This window comes from Mustela nigripes, chromosome 13 (assembly GCF_022355385.1).
Source record: "Mustela nigripes isolate SB6536 chromosome 13, MUSNIG.SB6536, whole genome shotgun sequence".
NCBI classification, from domain to species: domain Eukaryota; kingdom Metazoa; phylum Chordata; class Mammalia; order Carnivora; family Mustelidae; genus Mustela; species Mustela nigripes.
In genome coordinates this window covers 144,137,893-144,165,089 of record NC_081569.1, presented here as the reverse complement: position 1 = coordinate 144,165,089, position 27,197 = coordinate 144,137,893, and the positions used below count along the sequence as shown (strand labels likewise).

At 65.1% G+C, this 27,197-nt stretch overlaps 1 protein-coding gene across 3 annotated transcripts in view; it reads right to left on the bottom strand.

The window, feature by feature from the left end:
- Nucleotides 1-8,055: 8,055 nt before the first annotated feature.
- CEP170B (centrosomal protein 170B) overlaps nt 8,056-27,197 on the bottom strand; it is a 26,515-nt gene continuing 7,373 nt past the window's right edge. For 2 of the 3 annotated variants that reach the window (XM_059374141.1, XM_059374142.1), the window contains exons 3-20: nt 23,271-23,360; nt 21,683-21,761; nt 20,870-20,928; nt 19,828-19,966; nt 19,041-19,145; nt 18,398-18,895; nt 17,428-18,152; nt 17,173-17,343; nt 16,678-16,768; nt 14,839-16,515; nt 13,420-13,663; nt 12,382-12,456; nt 11,471-11,630; nt 11,017-11,160; nt 10,827-10,915; nt 10,361-10,454; nt 10,213-10,264; nt 8,056-10,009 (exon numbers count right to left, since the gene is read on the bottom strand). In XM_059374141.1, coding sequence (XP_059230124.1) covers nt 9,774-10,009; nt 10,213-10,264; nt 10,361-10,454; nt 10,827-10,915; nt 11,017-11,160; nt 11,471-11,630; nt 12,382-12,456; nt 13,420-13,663; nt 14,839-16,515; nt 16,678-16,768; nt 17,173-17,343; nt 17,428-18,152; nt 18,398-18,895; nt 19,041-19,145; nt 19,828-19,966; nt 20,870-20,928; nt 21,683-21,761; nt 23,271-23,360 — 4,728 coding nt within the window. In that variant the 3' untranslated portion in view covers nt 8,056-9,773. The remainder of the gene's footprint in view (nt 10,010-10,212; nt 10,265-10,360; nt 10,455-10,826; nt 10,916-11,016; nt 11,161-11,470; nt 11,631-12,381; nt 12,457-13,419; nt 13,664-14,838; nt 16,516-16,677; nt 16,769-17,172; nt 17,344-17,427; nt 18,153-18,397; nt 18,896-19,040; nt 19,146-19,827; nt 19,967-20,869; nt 20,929-21,682; nt 21,762-23,270; nt 23,361-27,197) is intronic. The other variant, XM_059374143.1, reaches the window with a different exon arrangement.

Here is a 27,197-nt window from a genome sequence, read left to right as displayed (position 1 = left end):
GGGGTAACCGGTGACGGGCATGAAGGAGGCACGTGATGCGATGAGCCCTGGGGGCTACGCGCAGCTGATGAATCCATAAATTCTACCTCTGAAACCAGTGATCCACTCTGTGTCAACTAACTTGAATTTAAATAAAATTTTTAAAGTTGAGTTCAAGCCCCATGTTGGGTATAGAGATTACTTAAAAATTAAGTCTTGGGGCGCCTGGCGGGCTCAGTGGGTTAAAGCCTCTGCCTTTGGCTCGTGTCATGGTCTCAGTGTCCTGGGATCGAGCCCCACATCGGGCTCTCTGCTCAGCAGGGAGCCTGCTTCCTCCTCTCTCTCTGCCTGCCTCTCTGCCTGCTTGTGATCTCTGTCTGTCAAATAAATAAATAAAATCTTTAAAAATAAATAAATAAAGTCATAAAAAAAGGAAATTCAGTTTAAGATTTCCAAGCATACGTGAAGTTCTTTCCTCCTGACTGATTCTTAGGTCAGTCGTGTTGGGTTAGAAAGCAAAGGCGCAGAGCGTCACGTTTTTAATGTTGCTCAAGAGGCGTCTCGTGTGCACATTGTGGGCTCAGAACTGAAACGCGCTTGAGAAGAGCGTGCCCCCTCTGCCGGGGGGGCTCTGGCATCTAGATCCGTCTGTGAATCCCGCTCACGGATGTGCTTTCAACTCTTATGTGTCACTTATGAACATTCTGTGTCCTCGGCCCGGAATCCGTGGGAGGGCTGTGCTGGTCCGTGGCTTCCCACGTGGACTCTGGCTTCCTGCAGTGGAGGCTGCACTGCCGGGTCTCTTTGTCTCCGACTAAGCCACCTGTACCTGCGCTCTCACTTGCCCTGGTAAGCACTTCGGTCTTAAAAAGCTTTGTTGTGGGGCACCTGGGTGGCTCAGTGGATTAAAGCCTCTGCCTTCGGCTCAGGTCATGATCTCAGGGTCCTGGGATCGAGTCCCGCATCGGGCTCTCTGCTCAGCGGGGAGCCTGCTTCCTCCTCTCTCTCTCTGCCTGCCTCTCTGCCTACTTGTGATCTCTGTCTGTCAAAAAAAAAAAAAAAAAAAAAAAAAAAAAACTTAAAAAAAATGCTATGTTGCCTTATTTTTAGCTTAAAATCTGTGTGGTTTTTAAAAAAATGTCCTCTACCTTAGGTTGATGGGCCTTCTTGCATTTCAGATCTGTGTCTCGTGAGTAACAGAGCTGGAATTTAATTTTTTAAAGATTTTATTTATTTATTGGAGAGAGAGAGAGCAGGAGCAGGGGGAGGGGCAGAGGGAGAAGCAGACTCCCCGTGGAGCAGAGAGCCCGACATGGGGCTCGATCCCAGGACCCTGAGATGACCCGAGTCCGAGGCAGACGCTCCCCGACTGAGCCCCCAGCGCCGCCAGCTCCGGCGTGTAAAGGCCGTCCGAGCGGCCGACCTTAGTCGTCCCAGCTGGGTTCGTCTGTTGGCGTTTGTTGGGATCACCGCTGCATTTCCATCGGTCATGCCTTCTCTCGTCCTGCGGTTCTTGGGCTTCTTCTTGCTCTTCTGGTGCACTAATTTTTCTCCTGTTTTCCTGTCCCGCTCGAGCTGTGACCTCTCGGTGACGGGCCCTCCACGGCCCCCCCACGCCGCTCTTCCCGAGCGCTCTTCTGCACTTCCGAGAGCCGAGAGGGTCATTCTTCCCACTGGCTGTGGTCCCCGTGATGGCCACGGCGCGGGTTCTGACCCACGCGCTGCCCAGGGAGACGCCCGGGGAAGGGGGCTCCCTCGCTCCCTCCTGGGATCTGGCCACGCAGCCAGGAGGGAGCTGGGGCTCCAGCTTCGCACCTGAAGGACAGGCCACTGCGAGTCTGCTCCCGCAGTAAATGCCCTTTCGTTGTGTTGCTGCAGGCGGTCACGTCCCCGTGCTGTCACCGGCTCGTCTTTGGGTGTTTACCCATAAGCTCCAGGAGGAGGCATAGACATCAGGAACATCTTTCCCTCTTCCTGGGGAGCGCAAGGACCTTCGTGAACTTCACCTCTGATGATCTCCAGCGCGTGTGTCTCTCACGTCTGTCCTGTCTTGCGATACTATTATTACTTTAAGCCCCACACGTTGTACACCGTATCATCATTTTGTGCAGTCAGGGTGTGCGAGAATGATCTGCTCACCCTCCTTCTCCTATTTCACACCTGCCCGCTGCTCGCCTCCCGAAATAGATCCTTTGCAACCGGCCGGAGTAGGAACGCTCTTGGCTGTGCGGCCCTCAGTCGCCGGTTATTGTCTTGCACGGGCATGTGTTGGTGACACTCGGTCCTCGGGAACGTGAAAATGTCTCTAGTTTTCCTTCACTATTGAAGGATAGCGTTCCGGGCACAGAATTCTGGACAGACCATTGTTTTACCTAGAACCCAAGGTCCTTAGGGGTCTGTTATGGTGAGAACCCCATCATTCCTGTGTAAGGGATTTTACTCTGTGGTTCGTTTTATTTTTATTTTTTAAAGATTTTATTTATTTATTTATTTGACAGAGATCACAAGCAGGCAGAGAGGCAGGCAGAGAGAGAGGGAAGCAGGCTCCCTGCTGAGCAGAGAGCCCGATGCGGGACTCGATCCCAGGACCCTGAGATCATGACCTGAGCCGAAGGCAGCGGCTTAACCCACTGAGCCACCCAGGCGCCGCTGTGGCTGGTTTTAAAACATTCTCCTTGACTGAGGCGTTCTTCAGTGTTCCTGCGGTGGTTTCCTTTTTTTTTTTTTTTTTGAAGTTTATTTACTTCAGGCATCTCTCCGTCCAACGCAGGCCTCGAGCTCACGACCCCGAGATCAGGAGTCGCACGCTGTAGCGACCGAGCCCGCCAGGTGCCCCGGCAGTCTCCTTTTGGATCCTGTCCGGCACACAGCGCGGGGGCCCAGGTCCGAGCACTCGGCACACACAGCAGGTGGCTTCAGACCCGCCCTGGAGGCCGGAGGGGCCGGCCCCGCCCCCCAACCCCAGGCTCTTCATTCCTTCTTTCGAGAACTTAGAAGGATGTGGTGCCAGGCTTCCGAGGCAGACTGAGGAAAGAACGAGCTGACGCCAAGTCCTGAGACCCCATAAAGGTCTCCTTTGTGATGAGGCCGCGCCCCTGGTGGGCCCTGCTGCTCCCACACCTTCGGGGGTGCAGTCTGATCCCTGCCACCGTGTCCCCACAGGAGAGGTCAGGCAGGACCCCCAGATGGAAAGTTTGACGGTTCACTCTCCTCGCAGTCCCTCCAGGCCAGCGCGGGGCTTGGCGCAGGCCGAGCGGGCAGGGGGCCGTCATCCACCGTGAGGCGGCGCCCGAGCCCCCACCCCCCTCCGGCCCGCCTCCCGCATCTGCCGCCTCTAAGGGCCACGGGCCTTTGCAGCCCCGCTAAGGGCTCGCTCCGCCCCTGAACAGGAGGAACTTGCTTCCCGCGACGGCCTGGGCGTTCCGTGCATTTACCTCTGGGGTGTCATTCCTGGGGGATGCACCCCAGCGATGGTCGTGGGTACTGAGACCACACTCCGTGGGTCCCGAGACTTGCCGCCCATGGGCTGGTTTCCTCCCCGCCGGCTCGCGGCCCTGCTCCTCCGAGCTCCGCTGACACCCTTCCCGGACCCCTGCGTCCCCACCCGCAGAGCAAACGCGTCGGGCTTCCCAGCCCGAGACCGCCTCTCTCCCTCACTCTGAAAGGACAGTTTAGCTGGGTGACAACTGTCTTCTGTCCCCAAAGGCCCCGATCCAACCTCGGTGCAGCGCTCCCAGGAGGAACAGGCGTCCGTCCCCCGGCTGTCCTCTGAGGCCACTTTTCTCACCGGCCGGTTGGCTCTGGAGGTTTTCTCTCTGACTGAGGTCTTCTGGGTTTCAGCGGGGCACGTCGCGGTGAGACTGGTTCTCACCTTGGGGCTTGGAGCTCTCAAATCGCAGGAGTTATGCCTGTGATCGTTTCTAGAACATTCTCAGCCATTCTCTCTGAGGCCACGGCCTCTGCCTCTTTCCCAAGTCCTCCCCTTGCGGAACGCGGGCGGCGGTGCGGTGAGCCTCTACCCCCGCCCCCCCCCGCCCCCACCCCCCCCCCCCCCGGCTGCCATCCGCCCCAGGTGCGCCTCGGCTCGGCTAACCCGGCTAACCCGGTGCTCAGCATCCTCCGAGGTTCTCCTCCCACGCAGAGCCTGGGGGAAAGATGAGCTTCCCTGCTCGCTCCCGGGGACCCCGGGTACGGCTCTCTTTGCCCTTTCCCTGTGCGTCAGCCTTGAGGACGCTCGGCTCTGAGCACGGTTCTTAATTCCACCCCTGCTCTTGCTGGACACGAGTCCTGTGTCCTGAGTGCGTGTGGACAGAAATGTCAAGAGCTCGGCCATGAGGGGCATTTCTGGGCCCGTAGCTGTCCCCAGAGGAATGTGGCCCCTTGGCCATTCCAGCTTCCAGGTCCCCACGTGACGCCCGGTGCCTGGGGACTGCCCTTTCTACCTCAAATCTCACCTCCGCGCGGTTGAAACCGCACGACTCGGGCTAACAATTCCCGATGCCCCCGCGGGCAGAGAGGAGGCGGAGCGCGAGAGGCCGAGAGGCAGGGCATGTTCTGGGAGCCCCACGGAGCCGGCACGGGAACGCTGCGGCTCCGCCGGGGTCTCCCGGACTCGGGGACCGCCTTCCCTCGTGAGGCGCTGACAGATGTCCTGCGCGGGGACAAGAGGCTGAGGGCACAGCCCTGAGCTTGAGAAGCTGAACAGAGCTCAATGCTATTATGGTTCTGGGGACTCAAATGTGAGTCCGGGCTCTCCTTCCATGGAGGACAGGGTGCTGGCAGCTGTGACCCACAGGTGGGGCTCCTGCTGAGCCCCGGAGAGCAGAGCCCCAGGAGGACAGGCGGCCAGGAGCTAAGAGGAGGAGCACGCCTCGTCACATCTGAAGTTTCGCCCCTGACTGCACGGGACCAGTCCCTGCTCAGCAGTGACCCTCTCCGAGCGACAGCGTCCTCTAGGGGGTCCCACTTCACCCCATTCACAGCGTCTATCACTTCAACTCAAGGGTCGCCTAACATCCAACCACGGAACCAAGCGCTGAGGCCGGGGTCAGAGCTCTTGGACGAGGTCGATGGAGACTTCCACTTAGAGAGATACAATATAGTGTTGTTAAATTGAAGGAGTTCTAGAACTAAAAAGAAAATAACCGAAGTAAAGAGTCAACTGGACAGAACTGAAGGACATCCAGGCTGCTGTAGGGTCAGCAGAGAGTAAAACGTGGAAAGCGCACAGAAAACACGGACCACGGCGCGAGAGACGCACAGGGCACACGGGAGTCCGACGCACACATGAAGGGAATCCCAGCAAGAGTAAGCTGGGACAGGACAGACTGTGTCTGAAGAGAAAATGGACGAGGTGTTCCCCAAACCGGGGAAAGCCGGACAGACAGACACCCGGGAAGAAGAGCCACAAAAGTCAACACAGACGAGCGCGAAGATGCGTGTCGTTGCAGGAAAACCACAGAAAAACTACAAACAAAGAGAAAGTCTAAAAGGACACCATTTAGAAAGTCTAAGTAATGCGCTGGACTTCTCCACGGAAGCAGTGAAATCCAGAAGACAATGGGCAACACGTGCGCATGCCCAAAACATTACTGGCGACTTAGAATGCTCTATCAGTACGGTCAGTACGACAAGGGAAAGGAAAAGGCAAAGCATTTCCAAACACGCCTGCTCGAGAGGGGAGAGATTTTATCACAGTAAACCGACACCAGAAACACACTCCAAGACCGTCTGTTGGCGAATGGTCCCACGTGCGAACACGGTCGTGCAGGAGTGGGGGGAGCAGCAGAGACAAACACGGCAATACCTTTAGGCCATGTCGACTGTAGAAATTAATAAAACAGTTCACTGTAGGGTTTATGGTATTTGCAGAGTTAAAATGCCTGATCATGGGAGCACAAAGGTGGGAGAAGCAGACAGATTTAAAGTGTTGGAAGGTCCATACAGGGACCAAGAAGTGGTAAAACTGCAAACCTACATCAGGCCCTAATAAGTGAAAAATAAATTTTATCATTGAATTTTATAATTGTGAACTGTTTTATAATTGCCAGGAAGTAGTAAAAAGAATTTCATTAGACCATAATAAGTGAAGGATGAATTTTATAGTTGTTGGAGTACCCACTAATAGTACAAGGAGGAGTGCCGGGGGGCTCAAGCAGGTGAAGCCTCTGCCTTCGGCTCAGGTCATGGTCTCAGGGTCCTGGGATCGAGCCCCGCATCGGGCTCTCTGCTCGGCGGGGAGCCTGCTTCCCCCCTCTCTGCCTGCCTCTCTGCCTGCTTGTGATCTCTGTCTGTCAAGTAAATAAATAAAATCTTAAAAAAAAAGACGACTGGGCGCCTGGGTGGCTCAGTTGGTTGGACGACTGCCTTCGGCTCAGGTCATGATCCTGGAGTCCCAGGATCGAGTACCGCATTGGGCTCCCAGCTCCATGGGAAGCCTGCTTCTCCCTCTGACCTTCTCCTCACTCATGTTCTCTCTCGCTGTCTCTCTTTCAAATAAATAAATAAAATTTTTGAAAAAAAAAAAAAAAAGACGACTTCATGATGACGAAAGGCCCATCAGGAATACAGTTCTAAACTTTACGCACCTAATAATACAACTTCAAAATACATAAGGAAAAACCGATGGCACTGAAGGGAAAAACAGACCCATAGTCAGTGCAGACTAATGCGGCCTTGCAGCAGCTGTAGAGCAAGCAGACATAACATTAATGGATATATTTGAAGATCTGAACACAATAAAGCTGATCCAATTGACAAAAGATAATCTCTCTAAAAAAAATGGCAGTATGTATTACTTTCAAGGGCACATGAAGCATTTGTTACAACTGTCCCTATTCTGGGTGAAAAAGCATAGTCTATACCTTTCCAAAAATTGAAATGATTTAAGGTATATATTCTGACCGCAGTGGGAATAAGCTAGAATAAGTAGGAATGTTCAAGAATAACTGGGAAATATTCAAATGTTCGGTAATTTAGCAACACGCATCCAAATAACGCATGGGCCAAGGAAGGAATCCTAATGAACACACAACTTTTTTTCTCCTGAATAAAAATGAAAACGCAATGTACCAAACGTCATGAGATCAGCTGAAGTTACATTTAGGAAGCAATTTGTAGCCTTAAATCCATGGATCAGAAAATAAGGGGAGCTGAAAATCAACCTCGCGGAAGAAAGAAATACTACAACAGGGAAGGGGGAACTGACAAAGATGAGGACGAGCACGATCAATGACGCAGAAACAAATGTGTCACAGAGAAAACCAACCAAACCAAACAGCCGGCTCCATGCAAAGAGGAACGAGATTGTAGACCCCGCACAGCCGGCGGACAGAGGTCGGTGTGAATCGCCCTGTTCAGGCGGAAAATGAGAGCCCAGAAACGGGTCTCACGGACACTTTTACAAAAGCAAAGGAACATTATGAGGAATTTTATGTCAATACATTCATTTTCCATTCCTGGTTACTGTGTTGAATTCTTAGTGCAGCATAACGTCCACATGTTGGGGGGTGCAGATTTTCGGGTGTACACAGCGGAGGCGGGGAACAGCTGGCGTGGGGAACAGAGCCAAGGTGGGCCCCGAGGAGACACTAGGGCCTCCTGGGCGTGCTCGAGGGACCTGGAGGGCAGGTCCCGTGGCGGCCGGCCTCCTGGGCGGACAGCAGGCTGCACACTCTCCTCAGCCCGTCCGGCTCCTGTGGGCTCTCCTTGCAGCCGGGCCTGGGGGTGTCTGAAGACCCGGGGACGTCATCACAGCCCTGGGGTCAGGTCAGAGATGCTCCGAAGCCACAGAAAGTGTGAGGGAATCGGAAGGAGCTGCGGCTGGGCACCCGGAGCCGGGACCGCTGCGCGTCCACAGCACGGCTTGAGGGCGGTTCTGGTCACCCTTGAACAGCTCGAAGGAAGCAATTTCTTTCTTGGGGGAGAAACGTGTGAAATTTCTGGGCCGCGTCCTCGCCTGCGCCGCCCCCTGGCGGCTGGGTCCGGGCATCGCAGCATCCCCCGTCGGAGGGGAGGGGAGACCCCACCCCAGACCCCCGCAGCGGCGAACCCAGGCCAAGGCAGCAGACGCCAGCATCTTCGCCATGTGACAGAATGATTTATTAGAACAAACCCCATGACAACTCATATAAAATAACCGTTTCCTGAAAGACATTCATGAGACCACCCAAGGACGGACAGACAGAAGTACCTCCAAGAAGCCAGACAGGTAAGTTACCAATCCCAAGGGGAAGCTGGAAGGGGAGGGACGGAAGTGGGTGAATAAGAAGCGGCGGCGATGGCAGAGCGTGGGTGTGGGTGGGACAGCCACCGCGCTCCGGGGGACAGGCTGCGGGCAACCGCGCTGGCATGCAGGGGCGGGAGGGGGCCCGGCGCCGCCTCCCTGTGGACACAGCAGGCTCAGGGGCGGGGTCCTGGCAGGGAGCCCACCACTCACACTCGCACACACTCACACACACGGAAACGTGGGGGCGGGGGCCCAGGACCCATGCACGCGACTGCACGTCGGCTACACGTAAACAGAGACACGCGTCGCCCATGGCGGCCGGGCTCACACCCGCCCGCCGGGCCCCTTCCTGCAGTCGCCACTCACACAGGGGCCGGGCTGGTGCGCAGCCACCCGAGCCCCCACCTGCCACCACCCACGGGCTCTTTGGCTTTAGAGGCTCCAGAAACACCCCCTGCCCCGGGGGCGGCGCACACTCTGCCCACCCGTGTTCCCAGCTGGAAGAATCCTGAGAAGGCAAGACTGTCCCTGGGGGCTCTCCGTGTCCCCCAGCCCCCACAGGACCAGGAGCACAGCAGCCTGCAGGGCCTGGAGCTGGCTGCAGACACCCCAGGAATGCCCACAGCATCAGGGAGGACAGGGGTAAGGGCTGGGGGAGGGGTACAGCCCAGGAAGCTTCTGGAAGCCTGGCTTCCCACAGCCTCGGGCTAGGGCTCCCCTCCCTCCCCCCAGCCCCAGCCTCGGACTGCAGGAAGTCAAGTGCAGGAGCCCAGCCTCCGTGGCCGGGAAGGGCGGCCCCGCCACGTGCGCGCGCACCTGGGCTCGCCGGGAGAGTGGGCGCGCGTGTCCAGCATGTGTGCCCGTATGCCCAGCCTGCGCGGCCGCGGCCTGCACACTTGTGGGTTTGGCAGTAGCATTGGCACCAAAGGCTCGAAGCAGTGGGTTCCCACCCCAGACAATTCCACAGGCGACCCGACCCCGGGGCTGCAGGAGCCACCGGCTCCATGGCAGAGCGGGCTGCAGGGCCAGCCGGGAGCACCCTGCCCTCGAGTCCCGGGGCTCCGGCAGCCCCTCCCGGCTCCGTGTTTGGCACTGAATGATACCCACCCCTGGTCCAGCCCCTCCTTGGCCTGGCCCCGGCCAGCCCACAGGGACGGGACTGCTGAGCCCACAGAGCCCGTAGCAGAACAGCCGCCCCCAGCGCACGGGCAGGATGATGGCCTTCCAGGCCCGGGGCTGCCGTACTGGCCCAGACCACTCTTCCCTTAACAGCTAAAGACAAAAATAACAGGAGTAGAGAGGAGACAGGGTACACACCTGTGACGCCAGCCCTCGGGACGGCCGCAGCAGGAGCTGGGCCAGAGGGTCTGCGGGGGCAGCCGCAGGGGCTGGACCGTCCAGCTGGGGCGCTGGCTGGGAGCTAGGGAGGGGGTCTGGGCACAGAGGCACCTGCCCACAGGGTTATGGCACATGTGGGGGTCTGCGGTGAACCGTCCGCAGCCGGGAAGGGCCGTGGAGGCAGACAAGAGGCGCTGGCAGCACTGGACCCAGGGCACGTGGAGGCCGCCTAGAGCAGGAACCTCTCTGCGTCCGGGAGGAAGTCGGGCAGGAGGGCAGGGTCCGGGAGGCCTGGGGAGCCGCAGTTCACCCGCTGCGGGAAGCTCCTCAGACGCAGGGCCAAGGGGGGCGAGCCTGGGCTCTGGGCGGCCGGCCGGCCTTTCCCGAGCTGGGCGGAGCCCGCGGGGCTCCGGTTCCCGGTCAGCAGGTCCAGGTTCCCACTGGGGTCCACGATGGCATTGATGACTGTGGGGCAGGCGGGGAGGGTCAGGCCAGCTGGCGGGTCCTGCCCTGCCTCCCGTGCCCACCCCAGGCCTCCCTCTGCCTGCGCCAGGGGTGGCAGCGCTGGGGGTCACCCACCCCGCAGCCGGCCCCCCCACCCAGGCACCCCCCCCGACCCAGGCTCCCCCTTCCAGCCCCCCACCCCCACCCCGCCGCAGCCCACCCACCTTGCAGCTGCTTCTGCACGCGCCTCAGTTCCTTCAGGATGGAGCTGATCTCCTGGAAGCGGGCGGGAGGGGGCACATGGGGCAGAACCGCCGAGCGGGTGAGTCCCCGCGCCCTGCGCCGCGGGGCTGGGGGGCGGCTGGCGCTCACCTTGTTGGACGTCTTCAGGAGCGGCACCTCGTTCTCCGCGTTGATCCTGGCCTCCAGCTCCTCCCAGGCCCGCCCCGTGTTCTGAAAGAGGATCCTGCCGCCGGGGGAGTGGGCAGAGGCCCAGATGACGGGGCCCAGACCCGCGCGCCCGGACCTGCTCCCACCACCCCCGGCCTGTCCCCAAGCGGGAACGCAGGCCCAGAGCAGGAATGGGGCCGGCGGGACCCAGAGTCCTGGCCTCCGGCCTGACGCAGGGAGGGCTGGGCTGGGGGCTGTGGTCGTCCTGGGAGCCCTGGTTCCCGAAGCTGGGGAGGCATATGCACCCGTGTACCCCCAGGGTAGTGCGCCCCTCTCTGCCCCGCAGGTCCTGGCTGATGTGCACGTGTTCATGTTGGTGTCTGAGGGGGTATGGGGGGGTCTGGGGGCAGCTCCCACTGGCCCACGGAGCTCGTGGGGCCCTACGCACTTCATCTTCTCGGCGAGGTGCTCCGTGTTCTCCCGGATGGCGTGGGACAGCTGCGACACGGGGTTCAGCATCAGGTTGTCGAAGATCACCTGCGAGGACCAGGGCTCAGCGCGCTGCCCGGGGCCCTCCTGAAGGCCCCGCCCTGGGCACACCCCGACGGCCGACCAGCTTGGGGGGGTAGGGCGCCTGCCTCCTCACGGCTCCGAGGCCGCGTCTTGCTGGTGAGCGAGTCCCCACAGCGGTCGTTCATGTTCTGGTCCAAGTCTTGGGAGCTCAGGGAGCCAGGGGGCACCTTCTGGAAGTTGAGGCCGGCCTCGGGGATGCGCTGCACCAGCTGTGGACGAGGCAGGAGCCGTCAGCCCTCCTTGGCACCCGCCGGCCTCCACACAGGAGGCTCCCGCTCGCAGGGGCCGACCGCACCTCTCCTGCTCCCACGACAGGGGGACGGAGCGGACCCCACATGCAGCCCACTGGGGGCCCGGGGACCCCCAACCCCTAAGGAGGGTGGTCCCAGACTTCGAGCTTCAGGCCAGCCGTGTGGGGAGCTCAGCACCATGGGGAGAGCTCCCGGCTGAGATGCGCATGTGGCAGGGGCAGGGCAGGGGGGCCGGGGTGGGGGGCAGGGGCGGTGGGGGGAGGCATACCTCCTCACGGGCGGAGATGGTTGAAGCAGGGGTGCTGGGCACGTTGCTGAGGGAGGGGCTGCGTGCGGGCCCCGGTGAGCCCAGCGAGTCACCGTCCCCAGCCACGTCGTGGATCTCCCGCGCCAGGATGGCCACGTCCTTCACTAGCGTCTGGCTCAGCCTACAGCCCGCAGGAGAGAAGGACAGGTCCCGCGGGGTCCTCCTGGCCAGGTACCAGCGCTGGGGAGGTCGGGGAGCGGCAGCCTGACAGAACCTCCCCGGGCCAACCTCTCCTCTCCAGCGGAGGCAGGGGTCCCTCTCAAGAGGCAAGTGCTCCGTGAGGGGCAGCGGCCAAGGTGTGCGACCCCCAGCCTGGCCCAAACTGTGCCTGACCAGCCGCCAGCAATGCCCAATGGACAGGGCCCCGGGGGAGGCTCAAGTGTCTGAGGGCCCAAGAGGGGGCCCAGGGCTGGGGCTGGGGCTGGGCAGGAAGGGGACGGGGGCACTCCCAGGCCCCAGGGCAGGCCACACCTTCCCGTCGCCACCAGGGGACAGGTGGGGCCACCCAGGCCCGCGGACACTTGAGGCAGGGAAGGGGTCACAGACAAGGGTCAGAATCAGGCAAAGGGTGACACGGGCAGACAGAGACCAGGAGCCTCCACACAGGGGCGGGAGGGAGGCCAGCGGCAGCCGCCCCAGCCCGCCCCGGCCCAGCCCTGCTCACTCTCCCGGGCAGGCTATGCGTGCTTCCCCACCAGGCCCTCAGGCCACCCGGAAAGGGACAGAGGCCAGCAGGGACCAGAAGCACATTCTACCCCAAACTGCCCAGGAAGTCCCCAGACTGAGCCTTGTCCTCGGAGCACATCAGGTCCCTCCACCAGCCTGTCCTGTGCACTGCAGCCCCCCGCCCAGGCTGGGCGTACAGGTGTCACCTGTCAGTGTCCATGCCGCTCCTTTCACTGGCGGGCACACGAGCAACAGCCCCAAGGTTCCCGGCACACCAATGCCTGCAGGCGCCCAGGCGACGGGGCCTTCAAGACCTACCAAGGCCCAGGCGTCCCCCCTCAGCTGTCCCAGCACTGCCCAGGGCACCTCCTAGCTGGCTCTCAGGGCCTGTCCACTCCCAATGCCACCTGCCCCTCACCGGGCATAACCGCCTGAACTCAGAAATGCTTCGCGCGGCTGGGGAAAACTGCCCCGGCCGGCCCCTACCTCCCAGCAAGGCTGACCTAGACCCCCTCAAGATGGGGGTCCCCCAACTGGTTCCCACCCTCCCTACACCAAGAAAATACAGAAGGACATCCCTCAGACTCATGGACGCCCAACGGACGTGTGCCCCTGACTTAGCACTGACCCCCACGTCTCTCTGGAGCCCCCAGCACATTGGGATGCCCCAGCCTGCCCCCTCCGGACCGCCCCTCGTCAGCCCCGGGAACCGCCCCCCACATCCGGGGAGCTCTGTCCCCGGCCCTCTTCATGCCCTACAGGTCCTCTCCATTCAACCTGCAGCCACCACGGCCACTGTCATCATCATGGTGCCTCTGTCCCCACGGACTACCTGCCCCCCTGTCTGAAGGGCGCAAGTTCAGCCTCCTCAGCACCAAACACGGGCCACGCACTCGGCCCTGGACCCCTCCTGCCCCTGCGCGAGCCCCAAAGGACCCAGCCACCAAAGCACCGACCGCCCTCAGCAGAAGACCCCTTCCCGGTCCCACCACCTGTGCATCAGCCTCCCAGCCCCCGGTCTGGAGGCGACCCCGGGAACCACGACACAGGACCTCCTCTTTAATGCACACCGTGGAGCCCTTCCTCCTCCCAGACACCCCCCAGCCTCCCGGGCAGATCTGCAGCCCCCCACGCCCCTCTCCGTCCCCCACAACTCCTCCGAGCAGCACGTGCTGAGCGCCCTCGAGAAAAGAGCCTCCAGCCCAATGCCTGCCCTGGGGTGCCCCCAGGCCGGAGCCACTCACCTGGCGATCTCCGCGATCTCCGCAGTCTGCACGATGAAGCCGTATGGGTCTGGGTCTTCTTCCTCGTCATCCGTGTCCCGGAGGCCGGGGGCCCGGGGGCGCGTGCGGCTGGAGCCGCCAGCCCGCGGGGTCTGCGTGGCTGTTGAGGCGAGGGAGCGTGCGTGCTTAGGGGAGCCGTGGTGGGAGCCGTACTCCTCCTCGGACGTGGACGTGCAGTCTGAGCCCTGCTGCCGGCGACGCGTGCCTCAGGGGCGCGGATGGTTTCCAGAAGCAAGAACAGGACAGAGCCGCGCTCAGCACCCTGCCGCAGCCCTGGGGTCCTCCAGACGGCCCCGCGCCGCAGGGCAAGCCACGCTGATGCTGCCCCCTCACCCCCAGCCCAGAGGCCCGGCCGCTGAAGCACCAGCAGCTACAGAGCCGCACCACTGCAAGGCCATCAGCAGCCCAGACGCATGGGCGCGGCGGGGAGAGGGCCAGGGAGGGATGGGGAGGCCACGGAGGAGAGGCAGGGACAGAAGAAAGAGGAACGGGCAGGACCGGCAGGGATGGGGAGGGACCAGCGCAGGAGGGACACGGGCAGGACCGGCAGGGATGGGGAGGGACCAGCGCAGGAGGGACACGGGCAAGACAGGCGGGAAGGGGGAGCCTGACATCCCCACAGCCCGTGGCAGAGGCCGCGTCCCAGGGGGAGGGTCTGTGCCCACCAGATGGGAACTGTTGGCCTTGGTGCCAAGGCACGGAAACCACAGACACACCCCCGGTCAGGGCCGACCTCCCCATGCGGATCAGCCCCGGGGTGGGGTCGGACCTCAGAGGGCGGCTGAGCTCGCAGCCCCTCCCTTGCCCACCTGGTCTTCTGGGACCCACTCCTCGCCCGCCCTGCTCTGGGGCCCCGGCGGCGGCGGCAGCAAGCATGCAGCCAGAGCCGCAGCGGGACAGGCTCGCAGGGGGCAGCGGTGCTCATCCTCCCCCGCCGCCCCGCCCCTTCCCTTCCTCCGGTCCCCCCGTGCCCAGTGCCCTCAGCCACCCCGCTGGGGGACAAGCACCCACGACCCCAGCACCATCTGTCCACACCTCGCGTGGGCACAGACCACAGGCCACCCGGGGCCCGGGTGTGTGGGAGACTGCGCGGCCCTCCCCCAGTGCCTGCTCCCCAGGAGACAGCACCAGGGCACAGCGGGCAGCCCCCGAGGCCCCCTGCGGGAGTCGGCAGGAGCCCCTCCCCGGGCTCAGCGGAGCACGCGACACGCGCACTCAGGACACTCGGGTGCGTCTGTGGAGCCAGGCCTGCTTGGGAACGGGGGCTCTTCTAGGCTGGAACTGGGGTCCCCCAGCACTGAGCGGGGCTGACCCAAGACTTGGCAGACCCCTCCCCCGGGCTTGCAGGGCGCAGGGCCCCTCGCCTGTTCCCGGACTCACTGGGTGAGGAGTATCGGGCGCTGCCTGGGCGGGCCCTGCTGAAGGGCTGGCGGGGGGCCACGGCGGTACCGGCAGACTTCCTGGCGGCGGCAGTGCGAGCCTCGGCCATGACGGGTTTGCGGCTGGAGCAGTACAACTCGACACTGCGGCCCGAGAAGCCGGCGCGGGCAGGGGCCGCCTCGGAGTCGCTGGGCCCCGTGAAGGAGCCCGCCCGCTTCCGGGGCATGGCCAAGATATCCAGGCGTGACAGCTTCTTGGCTTGCTCGGGCGCGGGCCGCCCTGCCGGCTCAGGGTTGGCCGGGGGCCCCCGCTCACCATCAGCAGCCTCTGTGTCTGAGGTGTCCCCCAGCCGGGCCCGCCTCAGCCGGGAGGCCCGCGTGGGCCGCGGCGTGGACAGGCTGTTGGAGCGGGTCAGCACCTGCTGTACCTTCTGGGCAGAGCCACGGGCCTGCTCCTCCCGGGGAGCCGGGGCTGGTGCTGGTGGTGCCGGTTTCCGGCGAGGCCCTGGCCGCCCCACCCCAGCGGCCACAGGGCTCTCGTGGTCAGAGGTGACCGTGTCTGTGCCGGGCGGGTAGGCCAGGCCAGAGCCTTGGTCTTCGTCAGGCCAGTCCGAGGACCCCCGGGGCCCAGTGCCGCGCCGCGTGGCCAGGCGCCTCCCTGGCTCTGCCCGGCCTGTGTCTGTGGGGCCCAGGGCACGACGGTGCTTTTCTGAGAGCATATCTCGGCCGCAGTTCAAGGGGATGCCTGCTGGGTCCTGCGCTGCTGCTGGGGACGGCGGCTTCTCCTTCTGCAGCCCCGCGGGCTTGGGGCTGGTCGGGCTGGGCCCGTTCTTGCCACTGAGCAGGCTGACCGTGCTTGCCGTGTCCACGTCAGAGTCCCCAGACAGGGAATCCTCCTGCGGCCCAGGGACGCTGCCCATCGGGCCCTCTGCCTCCTCCATGGGCTTGGAGAGCAGCCGGGCCTCCAGCGCTGCCAGGGCTGTCTCTGTCTCCTTCAGGATCAGGCGGGTGTCCTGGGGGTGGAGGTCCATGCGGGAGGCCCGGGTGGCAGCCAGGTCCTTCAGGAGGGGGTGGCTGGAGACGTGTGGAAGCTGGCCGGGTGCGGGGGTGCCGCCGGCCGGCTCCTTGCTGAAGCTCTCCTGCCGCACCAAGGCTGGGGCAGGGCTCTCGGGCTCCGGGGACCGCTCTGTGTGCCGCCGGACGACCACCCTCCCGCCGGTGCTGGGGCAGACATTCTCCCTCGCTGCGGGGCTGGGCTGGGCCGCCTGCCCTGGGCCCTCCACCGCCCCTGCAGCCACAGAGGGCTGCCTGGGGAAGGCTGGCTCCGCATTCTGGTCCCCAATGAAGAAAGAGGTGGCGGCTGGCTCTCCGGGGGCCCTTGGCGAGCGCCGGCCCTTTGTCCATGCTACTCCCTCCTGGGGGCCTGCACCCAACTCAGAGCCCCGCCCACCGTCTGACCCACTGGCGTCACTGAGGCTGTCAGGCTCCAAGTCCTCCTGGCCCAAGAGGCAGCCGGGCTGCTCACTGGCCGATTCTGGAGGCCCAGGGCCACTCCTCCCGGTGGCCTCAAGACGCCCAGGGCTGTCTGCGCGGTCACTGGGCAGCTGTGGCAGTCGCCGTCGCTGGCGCACAGGCGGGGCCCCCTCCGGCTCCCCAGCTCTGCGCCCAGGACTCTCCTCTGCGAAGACAAGGGCAGCCTGGTTGGAGCGGCCACGGTCTGCGGGCCCCTGGTGTGTGCCGGAAGCCTGACCCTCCTCCAGACTCGGCTGGCACGCGCTCACGGCTGCCAGTCCAGCAGGAAGCCCCGGCCCATGCCCTCCCCGGGGACTGGACCACTCACCTGTCTGCCCTGGGTCCGAGTAGCTGTCAGCCAGGCTGGCCCAGCGGGACACCCACTTCTGACCCCCGGGGGAGCCGGGCACCGCGAGGCCCTGCAGGGCAGAGGACGAGCGAGCGTCAGCAGCAGCAGAGCCCCACGGGTCCCTCACCCTAACACCTGGCCCCGAACTCGCTGTCTCCAGAACTGAGACACCTCGCCCCAAAGAAACAGCCAGGAAACCACCTGCCTACTTCCGAGCTTACAGACCTCCACACAACTGCACACCCCGAGGTCAGCAGCTGTGGCTCACACCAGCCCTTGCGTGGGCACACGGGGCCCAGCCTGATTTGGGACCTCACGGCTTGCCCTTGAACCTCCACCTAGGGGCCCCCGCCCGCCTGTCAGGTGGGCATGCCCCTCTGGAATCCTGTGCAGGCAGGACCCTGACCTTCGAGCTCACAGGGGACCAGATGACGGGGCCCAGGCCCTCCCCAGAGCAGTGTGTCTCTCAGGTACCTGTAACTCCCCGTGGGGGGCTGTGCCCACCGGCCGAGAAGCAAACTCCTGCAGGAGGGCCACTCGCTGGGCGACCCCATCACCGGCCTCGTCTCTGTCCCCTCTGATGACCGGACGGAAGGCCACCGAGGACACCCTGGAGAGCTCAGGAGACTCCAGTACCCCAAAGACCTGCGAGGAGGGAGGACCAGCCCTGAGGTCAGAGCCAGCCCAGCCCCCCCCCCAGCTCAGCCCCCAGCACCCTGCCCTGCAGACCTGGTCGATCATCTGGCGGGCCTCCTCCACCTCCGGGTCCGGCCCCTCTGTCTCGATGGTATAGGTCCCTGCGTCACTCAGACTGTCGTCCTCATCCTGTCTGCGAGCCTTGGTCAGCTGGGGGTCGGCGGGGGGCGGCGGAGGGGTCGCAGGGGCCACAGGGCTGGCCCCTCGGGGTGTCTCGGGGGCCGGGGATGCTGGGGATGCCCGGTCAGGGCTGGGCCGGGCGGCCGGAGAGCCCTCCCGCAGGCACTGGGCCATGAAGTCCTGGGCCAGACGGGAGCGACGCCCCACGCTGCCAAAGGGTCGCACGGAGCCCCGGGAGGCAGGCGAGGGGCCCCCCGGACGCTCCTCCGTCTTCTCCCGCTTGAGCGAGCTGGCCCGCTGCGGCCCCGAGCCACCACCCGTGCCCCGCGCCGAGGCAGGGACACCTGAGCGGTCTCTGTCTGCCGGCCCGGGGCCTCGGCGTCTGTCGGCCTTGGGATCCCCGGAGGGGGTGTGCGTGAAGGACTGGGACCGCTTCTTGCGGGGTGTGTCCTGGTCAAAGAACTCGATGACGAAGGCTTGCTGGTTGTGCAGCAGCTCCTGGGGGTCACGTTTCATCTGCCTCTGTAGCCGCACCGGTCCCCCGCCGCCCTCTGCGGGGACCCCAGCTGATGCCGCTGCCGCCGCCTTGGCTGTGGGGTCCTCCGAGTCGCTCTGGGTGCCATCCTCGTGCTTGTGGCCTGGGGGTGGGGGGACCGCGACGCATCAGGCCGAGGGAAAGGATGCAGTGTCCTGGGGGGCGGAGGGGCTCTTCACCCCTCCCCAAGCTGTCCCGGACGTCACACTTCACGGGACCCCCGCCCCCGCGGGGAGGTGAGCACCGGGAGCACACCTGCAACCCAGTGCACGCAGAAACCAGCCCCAGGGAGGAGGGCACCCCACCAGGAGGCAAAGATGCTGCGGCCCCAGCCCACCCAGAGCTCACCCTTCAGGGTGCGGGTGTGGATGGGCAGGTCACTCTTGGTGCTGTGCCGGTCCTCGCCCGGGCCCGCCCGGCACAGCAGGCTTGGGTCATTCTGCACCAGCCAGTCGGCCACCTTGGTCTGGGCAGACACGGCCTCCACAGGTGTGGCCTCCTGGCCCAGGCGCCTCCTCTGCCGCAGCGAGAACTTGGTGACGTGGTCCTTGATCTTCACCTTGCCGGGGCTGCAGTCGTCAAACTCGATGGTGAAGGAGGCGTGGCTCTGCACCACGGGGGCCGCCCCACCCCCGCTGGGCTCCGTGTCCTTGGTCGGTGCCTCCTGGGCCGCCCCCTCGGGGGGCCGCGGAGGTGGCGGTGGCGGGGACGGAGCCTCTTTTGTGGGGATCTCAAAGTAACTGGGCTCCCGCCTGAACGGGAAGCCCTGAGGCTCCGCCGCAGCCCGGAACCCGGCCATGGTCGCAGAGAGCTCCCCGTCCGGCTGCACCAGCTCCTTGGGCCGCTCTGGGTTGGGGGTGAGAAAACATGTCCCCGGGGGCTGCAGGGTGGCGGCCTCCGCCCACCCCGCCACCAGCAGCGTCCGCCGTCTCCCCCGGAACAGGCCCTCCCGCCGGGCCCCTTCAGGAGGTGCCGGGCCTCTGGGACCTACCGGCGTAGGGCTCCTCCCGGCGCCGGTCCTCTGGGGGGCTGCCGCCGTCCTCCTCTCCCCACCAGGAGGGCTGCCCATACAGGGGTGTGCGGTAGGCCGCCGCCTCTGCACAAGGACCAGGAGCTCGAGCCGGTCCCTGAGCCCCAGCGCAGACAAGGGCTGGGAAGGCTCGGGGCTCTGGGGGTCCCCAGGGTCACCTCCCATCTCAGCCCAGGACCCTGCCCGGGTGCACCAACTTGGTCACTCGAAGGCCCGTTTCCACGTCCACAGCAGGTGGTGCTCGCCGCCCCCGGCCCCGCCCTGGCCTCCCGTGCAAGAGGCTCACCTGGGGCACCACGGCCCTCAGCGCCCCCGTCCTGGGGCAAACCACCCCTCCAGCCCTCCCCGAGCCCTCTGCCCCCGGAGCCTGCCCGCTGGAAGGGCAGGTGGACAGCAGGGTCTGCACCCAGGGTGGGTCTCTCCAAGGTCTGTAAGCAACTTGAGCCACAGAGCGGCGGCCCTGAAGGGGGGCCCCACCCACCAGGCAGACCGGGCCACACAAGGCACAGGGTGCAGTGCCCACGGCGGGTGTGTCTCGTGCGGCTGTGGGGTGTGTGGACGCCTGAGCCCACAGGACGGCAGCTCAGTGCTCTGGCTGCCCAAGAGGCTGCCGGGCAGCATCAAGGGCTATACTGGAAAGGGAACACGGCCCAGAGCAGACGGATCAAAGCGCACCATGGGGGAGGCCCGTTGGGGGCAGGCCTGTGTGCACGTCCCGCCCGGGACCCCGCCACGACGCTGACCTTACCTGCTCCCGGCCTCCGGTCCCCCCTCTCCGGCCTGGGGGCCGAGGACTCACAGCAAGGGGCATGCTGGGGCGGGGCCTCGCCCTTCCCAGGCGCCAGGCCCCGGGCGCTCACCTGCAGCTGGCTGGTGTACTTCTCGTGCTGCGGGCGGCGGGGGGGTGGTGAGGGCCGGGCCAGCTCGGGAGCACCCCCAGGGCAGCTGCCTCCCTCTGGCTCCAGAGGGGGCTGGGACTGGCCCCGTGCGCCATGAGGCCTCCTTCACAGCCCCACGGAGGGGACATCCCAAGGCTTGAAGCTGGGGGGTTCCTCACGGCCACAAAGCTTCCGAGAAGAAGCTGGGGTTTGCTCGGGTCAGGGAGGCAGGGCTGGGCGGCAGTCATCAGAGGTGACAAGCAATGCCCACTCGGGACCCACGAGGCAAGGGCAGGATGGGCCCCAGGCCACGGAGGACGCTGCTCAGGGCCCGGAGGTGTGGGGCAGCGGTCTGTCCGAGCCCGTGCACGCAGGGCCCGCCCGGCTGAGCTCTCTGGCTGTCAGACCCAGGCTCACATCGGCCGTGTGACTCTGCGCAGGCCACCCACAGTTCGTTTAAAGATGGGGCTAAGGCTAGTGTCTCCCACAACGGGCTCCCGGGGAAAGCACTGGGCGAGCCCCCCCAAGTCAGTGCTCTGTGACTCCCGCACTATCCAGCAAGGGGAGAGGACAGGTCCCACCTGCCACGGCCGCCGACCCAGGTCCCTACTTTCTGTCCTGGACACCACCTGTGGTAGCCTGACTGGGGTCCTCCTCAGCACCCAAGATGCCCCTGGGCCTCCCTCCCCCACCCAGGCGCGCCGGTCTCCTCTCCGCCAGCCACCTGCGGCTGCATTAACCCCGGGGATGGGGGGGGTCCTCCCCACCGGCCAGACTGGGCCGTCCTGCAGGACAGGCCAGGCCAGGCCGGGCTGACTCATGGTACCACAGCCGGGCCGAGGGAGCCCGGAGGCGTGGGAGTGAGGACGGGTGCAGGGGTGCCGGGGCCTCCGGCGGGGCGTCGGCACTGACCCTGAGCGCCTCCTCGGGGACCCGGTGCTGCACCCGCTCTAGGACGTACATGTTGGAATGTGGCCGCGAGTTAAGGCAAACCCAGAGCAGAAGAGCCAGGACGGCCTCTGCACGAGGCTGCGGGACCACGCGGTTGGGGATTCTCCGCAGCAGGACGTGCACACAACTCAGGGGCAGGTCAGGCGGAGCAGCGAGGTGGGGGGGGGCTGCGCTGGCCCCCATGCCCGCTTGTGCACCAGGCCCGTGTCCGCACCACACTGAGTCGGAGAAGCAGGACTGGGGCCACGCCAGATCACAGCTCACACCCACGCTGGGGCTGTGCACGTGCCCTTTAACCCCTCCGCCAAGGGCATGCAGGGCCGGCAGGGGACGTGCCCAGGAGCCACACCACACAGCTAGCTCCCAGCTCCTCCCTAGACCACCCCTCTGCGCTGGCTCCCAGGGATCTAGGGGACGGCAGGGCCTCAGACAGCAGCTGAGTCCACCTCCACAGGCAGCTGTGCCAACAAGAGTGCCAGCTGAAGAGAGCAGAGCACGTGCTCCCGCCATGGCTATGGGTCCCCAGGACGACCACGCAGGCCCCACTCACGCATGGTCTGAGCACGGAACGCCACGCCTGGGCAGGCCCCTGGTCACTGGGGACCCTGGGTCCCAGGAGGGCTCACTTGTTCCTGGGGCTCTGTGTAAACTCAGGCCAGGATGCAAGACGCAGGTTCCTAAGATCAGGGTGTCTGTCAGGGGGCCAGGGGCTGGGGTCACACTGGCGACTGTCTCATGCCCGCGGGCCCCAGGAGCACAGCCAGGAAAGGATATCATAGCCAAATCGGACGGCGTCATGAAGCTTCAGCGGGACGTACTTCTGGTCCGGGATGCGCACGTCATTCACAAATGTCTGCAGAGGAAACAGGTGGCAGGGCCAGGCCAGCAGCAGGCAGGGCCCCCCAGGGGGGCCCCCTCCTTCCCTGCTGCTCTGGACCAGGCACTGTCCCTCCAACACACGTGCACCCAGCCTCACCCCTGCAGGGAGCATGGGACAGGTGCCTGCTGAAGGACTGGCCTTGCCCAGCGCCCAGGACCCTGAGGTGGCCGAGGGATGCCCATGGGCCGGCCCCATGGCAAGGCTGGCCAGGCTGAGTAAGGCTGCCTGCTCCTCCAAAACGCTCTTCCCCCAACCAGCGCCGCCACGGACTGGCCATGGGCACCGCGCTCTGGCCAGATGATGACTCTCAGGGCCTTGGGGGCCAGCCAGATGACAGGAGACAGAGGAGCTTGGGCATGGCAACTGTGCCGTTGTCACTAGAAGGTACGAGAACCAGGGAGGACCCGTTACAGGACAGAAGGGGGTCTCTGGAGCGAGCAGGAGGGCAGGCCCCCAGGGAGGAGTCCCAGGCCAGGGCTGGGTCTTGCAGGGACGACCCAGCCGGGTGGCAGAGAGGGCTGGAAGCCCGGCAGCGTCAGGCTGGGTGTGCCGTGGGTGACGCAGGAATTCTAGGAGCTCAGAGCCAGGAGCAGAGGGCAGCAGGCCTGGCAGAGTACAGCCTGTCAGCCCGAGCCTGTGGCTTGGTGCTCCACAAGCACGTAAGACTGGGTCCTCATATGTGGACATCACACAAGCCTCCACACCACGCACCGGGCCTGCAGCCCTCAGGACCCTCTCTGAGCCGCGGTGATCTGGAGGCCAGGACCCCCGTGCAGCCCCATGCAGTGAGGACCACTCTGGCTTCTGTGAGGGCCAGCAGAGGAGGGGCTCAGGGGCAGACCCCCAGAGCCTGAGACCGCTCCCCGGGAGCCCCGTGGAGGATGTGGTGAGGTGTGCCCAGCCCTCGGCAGCCTCAGGCTGCTGCAGGACCCCCCTAGCTCACGATGGAGAGAGCAGACCTTATGCCTGGGAGGCACGGGGCGGAAGGCTGGCCTCGGGCAGGTGCCTGTCCACCAAACACAGAAGGAAACCACACGACCACACGGCCAGACACTGGACCCCGCAGGGACCCCTCACCGGACCCCTCCTCACTCACACAGGAGCTCACACCGCCCCCAGGACAGGGTGTCGCGGCAGACAGCCTGCAGGGGGTCCAACACGGGAGGGACCACAGCAGGTGGGCAGGTCTGGGGTGCGCTGGGGAGAGGAGCGGGGCCCATCAGAAGGGGGGTCACTAAGAAGAGTGGGGTCAAGGCGGACGAACAGGCCATGATGGGGGACAGGCTGCAGAAGGAGCTGGAGTGCGGCTGGTATGGGGCGGGGCGTCAGGAAGGGGGGCGGGGCCAGCAGAGAAGGGCGGGGCCAGCAGAGGGGCGGAGTCCAGAAGGGGCGGGGCCAACACCAAGGGAGGGTTGCGAAGGGCCGGGGCCAGCACAGAGGGAGGGGTTACTTAGGGCCGGGCCCCTTGCCCGTCGCACTCACCCCGTTCAGGCTTCCCAGGTCCTTCACCCAGTGCTCGTCCCTGTCCTGGTCGTAGTTGATGACGGCGTGCTGCTTGTCCACGCTGCGGGACTGGGAACACACGGGTCGCCTTCAGCGCGCCCCGCGGGCTGGGTGAGGCCCAGGAGGGGGAGGACGGCCGGGCGGACGGGAGCCTCATCCACCGACGTCAATGTCAACACCAGCCGCCTGGGCCTGGGGGCCCACAAGGTCCAGCCCACGCCCCCACACCTCGAGTGTGGGTGTCCCAGAGGGCCCACCCCGGCCTGCCTCAACCATCCCAGCCACCGGAACAGGCCACAGGAACTCGCGGAGAGGCCAAGGCCAGGTCCTCCCACCCCCGGCGGCCACCAGGGCCCCTCCTTTTCTGTCCCTCTTTAGCACCAACCGGCCAGTGCCCCCCTCAAGCCTGGGTTAGCCAGAGGAAGGGCAGGGAGCCTCCCGCCATCTGGCACATGCTGCTCCCTCCCAAGGGCAGATGGGGGCAGGCAGAGCCACAGAGAGGACAGCAGCACTGCAGTGGGGCAGCTCACAGACAGGCCTCCCCCTCACTCCCGGCCGGCCGCACAGGGCACAGCCTCTCCCCGTGCTGGCCACGCACGTGCAGGATGGATCTCAGACCCTCTACCTACATGTCCGGGGCACAGGCCTCACGCACACCCCAAACACACACACATGTGCCCACTGTCCCTCACCCCCAACCCTCCCAGGACCCTTCCCCAGGCCAGTCACCGGGCCCCTCCCGCAGGGGCTGCAGATCGAGACCATCCCCAGCACGCCTCTCTGCTGCGGCACTCGGGGCCCAGAGCAGGGACAGGGTCACGGGGCCACGTTCCCTCGGCCGAGACACTGCCAGCCCAGGCCACGTCCCCCAGCCACAGGTCAGTAGTCCCGGCCCAGAGCCCACCACCACTGCCCACCCCACCCCCACTCTGCCAGAGGCCCAGGCATCTGCATCCCTCTCTTGCCACCTAAGGAGACACAGGCCTGCGGACGGGCCCGAGATGCCGGCAGAACCATCCATCTGGATGCTCACACCAGCTGGGACAGCACAGGACCCCCACACCTCCCTCCAGAGCCCCTGTGTGGGACCGACAGGCTGCACAGCGGCTCTCCACCACCTGGCTCAGACCCTCTACCTACATGCCAGGACCTCATGCCCTGTGTCCCCACACCGCCAGGCTTCTCTGTTCCCACAGGTGAGAACCCAGACCCTCCCTCCCTGAGGCAGCTGCCCCCACAGGACCCACGACCTCCCTGGCTTCCAGGAGGGGCCCCGGCACCCTCCCAAGGACTAGAAGCCCCCAGCGCAGGGCTTCCTGTCTCACCCAGAGCCAGGGACACAGCAAGGCAGGGGTGTGGTGGGCAAGGGCTCTGGCCCAGCCCCGCCCTGTCCCAGGTTCCTCAGCCTGGCAGATGCGCAGAGACCCCTGGAGGGCTGGGCATCGTGGGCAAGGCTCGTGGGGGCCATGGCCCTCACCCGCAGCAGAAGCCTCCATGCTCCAGCCCTGCCTGTGCTCAGAGGCCCCAGGTGGCCAACTGGACCCACAGGATGCTGTCACGGCGGGTATCCTGGGGGGTGGCATGAGGATGAACGGGGCGCAGGACCCACACCTCATCCTGCTACAGACCCTCAGTCCTCTGGAAGGAAGAGGGATACAGGGGCCTTGCGAGGCGCCCAGCAGCGCCAGCTGGAGCCACCCTGACACCGCGGCCATCCCTGGGCCATCGGCCCCAGGGCTGCTCAAGGGGGCCAGGTCAGCAGCACAGCCTGCTGCCAGCACCTGCCCCGAGGGGCCCCCAGGACAGCCTGGCAGGGCTCCCGCTGCCAGTGCACCTGCAGCAACAGCTCTCCAACGGGGCTGGGCGGGGGGGACATGACTCTGACCTTGAGACCTACTGCTCACTCCCCAGGCCTCACCTCTGCCCCCACCCCGATCTCCTCACGCAGAGGCGGCACCTGCAGCCGGACAGCTCCGGCCACAGCCTCTTCCCTGGGTGCGAGGCACCCCTCCTGCATCAGACTCCCCTGCCTGTCCCGGATGCGGCCGGCCCGGCACTCACCTACCCCAGCCAGCCCTGCACGGCAGCCGCCCCACCCCCTGCCCTGGCCTGGGCCTCCTGCACCCGGCACAGGCGGAGGACCCTGGCACGCCCTTACCTGGGCCTCAGGCTCCGGGCTGCAGCGGGACTGACAGGACCCAGCAGCTGGCTGGGGCAGCCCGAGCGCTCAGGCTCGCCTCAGCCCCAGGCCCTGAGCCGCCCGTCTGGGCAGCCTACGAGCAGCTGCCGCGAATCCCCAAGTGCAGCCAGGCTGTGCGGAGAACAGTGCTCGCCGCGCGGGGTCTGGGGGCTTGCCTCCTCCTGCGCCCCCTCCCACGTACCTCCCAGGGCTCGAGAACGGGCCAGCCACCCGCCGCAGCCCCGCCACACACCCCGGCGCCAAAGGGCCCCAGTCTCTGGAAGGTGAGCCTGGGGGTGGGCTGTGGCCATCATGCTGCCAAGTGTTGGTCCGCAGGGGCGCTGCCAGCCTGGGACGGGCCCTGGGCAGGGGTGCACCACCCCAGCATGCAGCACAACACAGGCCGGCCCGAGGCGGGCAGGGCTGGGCAGGAGCAAGGGCACACTGCCCCTCAGGCTTGGACGCGCCACCTCCGCCAAGGAGGAACTCCCTAGAGGGACTTCCGGGCTGACCCCCCAGCCCGAGCGCCCCACTGCCCTCCGCCCAAGCCTCAGACTCCCGACTCCCGGACACAGCCGGGTCTATCGGATTCCTCCTTCCCTGTCCACCTGGCGCCGGGCAGGCAGCAGCTGGGGGTCCAGAGCCTCCCACCACACGCCTTGCCCGCAGACGCCCGCCGGCCCTCCCCGGCAGCCTGTCCCCCGCGGCCACCTTTCTCCTGCCCTCCCTGCCTGGTCAGTGCTGCCCATCACTGTCTGCAGAAACTTCCCGAGGCTCCTGGCCAGCATGAGAGGAAAGGCTGGCCTTGTCCCGTGAGCCACAGGCCACGGAGGCCTCTCCGAACCGTCTTCCTGGCCTGGCCAGGCGAGCCCTCGGGCCAGACGGCTCTGCGGTTCTGGAGAGGCCACGCCCGTGCTCGGACCTGGCCCCTCACCCACGGCCGCCTCCCTCTCTGTGCCCTCCTTCCTTGCCCAGCCATCTTCCGGCTCCTTGGACCTTGCACGGTGCTCCCCCATGTGCCCTCAGAGCCTGGGCCGACCCGCCTCGCCCCCACTCCCGCCCGGGGCTCTAGCACCAGGCACGGCTGCTGCAAGCCCCCTTCCCAGAGAGCGGGGAGCAGCAGGACTGATGGGAAGCAGGCAAGAGGGACCCCAGCTCCGGAAACCCTCCCAGCCCCGACGTCCCAAGCCAGAAGCAGACCCCAGTTCCACCAGGCCCAAATGCTCAGAGGCTAGACAGCCACCTGAGCGGGGAGCACCATGGACAGGTGGGGCCGGCATGTGTGCAGGGGGCTGCTGGCGTGGGGCTGTAGTCTCTGCAGGAGAACATGAGCAGATAGACGCCCGCTGCCACGGGGAAGCCACGTGTGTGCAGGGGCACACAGGCACAGAGACACGCGTGGGCACACACACATGTGCACAGGCACAGAGACACGCATGGGCACACACACGTACACAGGCACAGAGACACGCGTGGGCACACACACATGTGCACAGGTACAGAGACACGCGTGGGCACACACACGTACACAGGCACAGAGACACGCGTGGGCACACACACATGTGCACAGGTACAGAGACACGTGTGGGCACACACACGTACACAGGCACAGAGACACGCGTGGGCACACACACGTGCACAGGTACAGAGACACGCATGGGCACACACATGTGCACAGGTACAGAGACACGCGTGGGCACACACACGTACACAGGCACAGAGACACG